Raw genomic sequence first — 3369 nt, 5'->3', positions numbered from 1 at the left:
ATGCGATCATACCTATATATTTAGCCATGATAAATATGTTTTAATGAATCAACATAAGTGTTATAATTATTGATATCATATTCAACAAGAATAATACGCCATCGATAACACAATATAATATTATGTCGTTTATTCTTAATAGTTCTCATTTCGTTTTAGAATAATCTTAAAAAAATTTTATGAATTTCTAACTGAATAATAATTTATAACATTTTAAAAATTTTTATGACTTTGAATAACTTGAAAAGAGTCAAAATTGTTTGAAAATACTACCATGGAAAATGGTCATTTTAACATTTCGTTAGGTATATAGGATTATAACTAAATATCAACAAAAAAAATCACATTGCTGTAAAATTAATACATTCTTTCGCTCCGCTCAGAATCCGATACGCCATCAACAACATAACAATGTAATATTATGTCGTTTATTCCTAATAATTCTCATTTCGTCTTAGAATGTTACCGGCTTATTGCGCGATGATGGCCATCACGGCGCATATTATACCCCACCTCGGAGACGGTCCGCTGTGGCCAATAAAGTCGTGGGGAGAAGCCGAGATATGTAAGAACTATTGGTGGACCAACCTGTTGTTCATAAGTAATTTCGTTGAAGTCGACCATCAGGTATTACGATGTATTTTAATTTTTAATCCACAATAATACATTGATACACGATAATTCATATTTAGACAAGAAACATTTTATATTTATATATATTATTCAGCAATCAGCATAAGTAACAAATTAGATGGATATCATCACAGTTGTAGGCATGTCGTAGTTCTCTACTTCTCATTGGTTGATTTTGTTTTATGTTTTAATACATGTATGATTGATAGCCAATAAGAAGTGGAGAACTATGATAAAGATGACGAAGGATGTGTATCAAAATACTGCGGCTATAGCTAAGACTGAAATATGCGCAATCGTAATACCACGGGCTACGAAACTTGTAAATTAACCGAATCCCATTTTTGACATTAATATTCATCCAACCAATGCCTTGATACCAATATTTGTTGATTACTCACTGGTATTAAACATAGTTGTAAAAATTAATTTCTATTTATTTTTTATTCCAGTGCCTCATAATGGGCTGGTACTTATCGTGTGATATTCAGTTTTTCGTCATCGGAGTTATTGTCGTTTACGTTTACACGAAAAACCCAAAATACGGAATCGCATTGCTTGGCACAATAATTGGTTTGTCGATATCCGTGCCATTCATAATCACTCTTTTGACGGGAAGAGATGGAATGGATAAGTTTCCTTCAACGTATGTTAAGTATTTTAGTAATTGAAAGAAAATTTGGACGCACAAGTAGTGCATCGGATAACTGAGATTGGTTGAACCTATTCTCAATTCTGATTTAACGATTATTCTGAATTCGTTATATATTTGAACGTCAACATTTTTATGTTGTATACTGTATAGTCATACGGTTTTCTATCACTATAATGAGTGAAACGACTGAACGACGTTGTAATTATTATTATTATTATTACAACTAATACGTACCTAGGTACCTACCTACAAATATTTTTGAAGGTTATAATTTAAATAGTAGTGGATGATTTAACGACAGTGTTTGGTTTTAAGCAACAGCTTATATATTATTATTATTGAATTATTTATAAAACTGTATAATATAATAATACGGTATATTGTACCACAATATATAATTATAATATTGTTTATAGACACCTATTGTTAATAAGACAAGTTTTATTGTTGAAGTCGTACCGACCAAGTTACATGCGGGCCAGTCCATTCTTTATAGGCTTAGCCAGTAGCTTTCTAGTGGAAAAACTGAAGGAAAAAAAAGTGAAATTTTCACAAGTAATTATTAGTATTCCTAGAGAATGTTATCATGTATTTTACAAACATTTATCGGCAAATGTATTGGTTTTTACCACGATTTAAGATATTATACAGATTAAGCATCGGCCTATAACGAATAGTGCTTTATGATGACCGGTGAACCAACTATCTGAAACAGTTGAGACCCCCGATCACTAGCGTTCGTTGTGGTTTAAATATGTTAATTAATATTTAATATATATATAACCACGGTTATCAGCTTTTTATACCAATAATGCCTACAGTATATAATATTATTGAATCTATAAACTTGTCCTCTCGGTGCGCTAGTAGTAGTGGGAACAGCTGTTTCAGATAGTTAGTTCACCGATCAAATTATGGGAGTTCGATACGCAACCTGTATATCTTAAATCATGGTTTTTACCACGGATATAGATACTATGGTTGCACGACGGCCCATATTGGATCACAGTGCTGAGCGGCGCCGAATGTTCTTATCAATTCTGACAAAAAGTCGCGTTTTACTAGCGCCCTCTACAACTTACTACTACTAAGTACGGTAACCAAACCGGGTTACCTAGCCACGGTATGCCACGGTGGAGCGCTAGTATGTCGCGACTTTTTTTTGTATGGATACTATGTATGTATTTATGTAACTTGATAAGAACATTTGGCGCCGTCATATTATTGTTCGTTGTGCAACCATAGTATCTATATTCGTGTTTTTACTGATATGTAATGATACCTATTGATGTTTTATTTGTGTGTCGTGCGTACAGACGGTGGTTCACGGTGGAACATTTGCTATTTTATCGTTTGCTTTATGGGTTCAGTTTTACGGGGTCGTATTCTATGCCAGAAATAGACCTTATTATCCATTGGAACATGCCTTGTACTCAACTATCTACCATTGTACGACGGCAGTAGTGAGTGCATGGGTTGTCATAAGTTATTTCACGTCTGGCTACGGTGAGTGAAATCGTGTTTTTAAGATATCCCAGGGAGTGTGAGTCTTCCTAATTATCGTGCTCAAATTATTGTTGGATTAAATTTACAGATGTTGGGGAAAAAAATCAAGCGTTCTCAATCGTATTTTATCACTTTTATTATATTACAACTTCAAATGTTTTTACAGGTTTACTTGAACATTTGTTTCACAGTAGATTTATTGCAATCATGGGAAAACTTGCATACCCTATTTTGTTGGTGAACATCACTGTTATGCTAACATCTCAGAGTTCGCTGAGATTACCCGTTTATCTGTCGCCAAAATATGCGGTAGGTAAGACACTAATATTATACGGTTACAAACTTACATGCACACAGTAGACCTTATACTAATAGACAATAACTGTGTAGGTATAACAACAGCATTACGAGATGCGTGGAAACACGTCGCAGTGATTTAGCCTGTCTTGATTATAATAAATACAATACAATCTATATATCTTATAGTTTATACCGTACTACACTACTACCATGAGTATGAACTATGAATAACTTTAAACGTGCTCAAGTGTCTTCAATAAGGGGCAATATTTAGG

The 3369-nt window shown here is 33.5% G+C and overlaps 1 protein-coding gene across 1 annotated transcript; it reads left to right on the top strand.

Annotated features, from left to right (window-relative positions):
- The first annotated feature begins 449 nt into the window (after positions 1 to 449).
- On the top strand, positions 450 to 3192 carry LOC100572407 (O-acyltransferase like protein-like). The gene is made up of 5 exons (XM_003249011.3): positions 450 to 627; positions 1086 to 1279; positions 1705 to 1843; positions 2605 to 2794; positions 2961 to 3192. The coding sequence occupies exons 1-5, from the start codon at positions 460 to 462 to the stop codon at positions 3152 to 3154; spliced, it is 885 nt and encodes a 294-aa protein (XP_003249059.3). The 5' UTR covers positions 450 to 459; the 3' UTR covers positions 3155 to 3192.
- Positions 3193 to 3369: the final 177 nt, after the last annotated feature.

The sequence above is a fragment of the Acyrthosiphon pisum genome, unplaced genomic scaffold, assembly GCF_005508785.2.
Source record: "Acyrthosiphon pisum isolate AL4f unplaced genomic scaffold, pea_aphid_22Mar2018_4r6ur Scaffold_19654;HRSCAF=20343, whole genome shotgun sequence".
In the NCBI taxonomy this organism is placed as follows: Eukaryota; Metazoa; Arthropoda; class Insecta; order Hemiptera; family Aphididae; genus Acyrthosiphon; species Acyrthosiphon pisum.
This window is presented reverse-complemented; position numbering and strand designations above follow the sequence as displayed.

Bases quoted from the DNA above. Each gene is read 5' to 3' on its own strand.
- LOC100572407 (XM_003249011.3), top strand. From the start codon at position 460: ATGTTACCGGCTTATTGCGCGATGATGGCCATCACGGCGCATATTATA. The intron at 1,844-2,604 runs GTAATTATTAGT...TCGTGCGTACAG, and splicing joins AAAAAGTGAAATTTTCACAA to ACGGTGGTTCACGGTGGAAC. The intron at 2,795-2,960 runs GTGAGTGAAATC...ATGTTTTTACAG, and splicing joins TTATTTCACGTCTGGCTACG to GTTTACTTGAACATTTGTTT.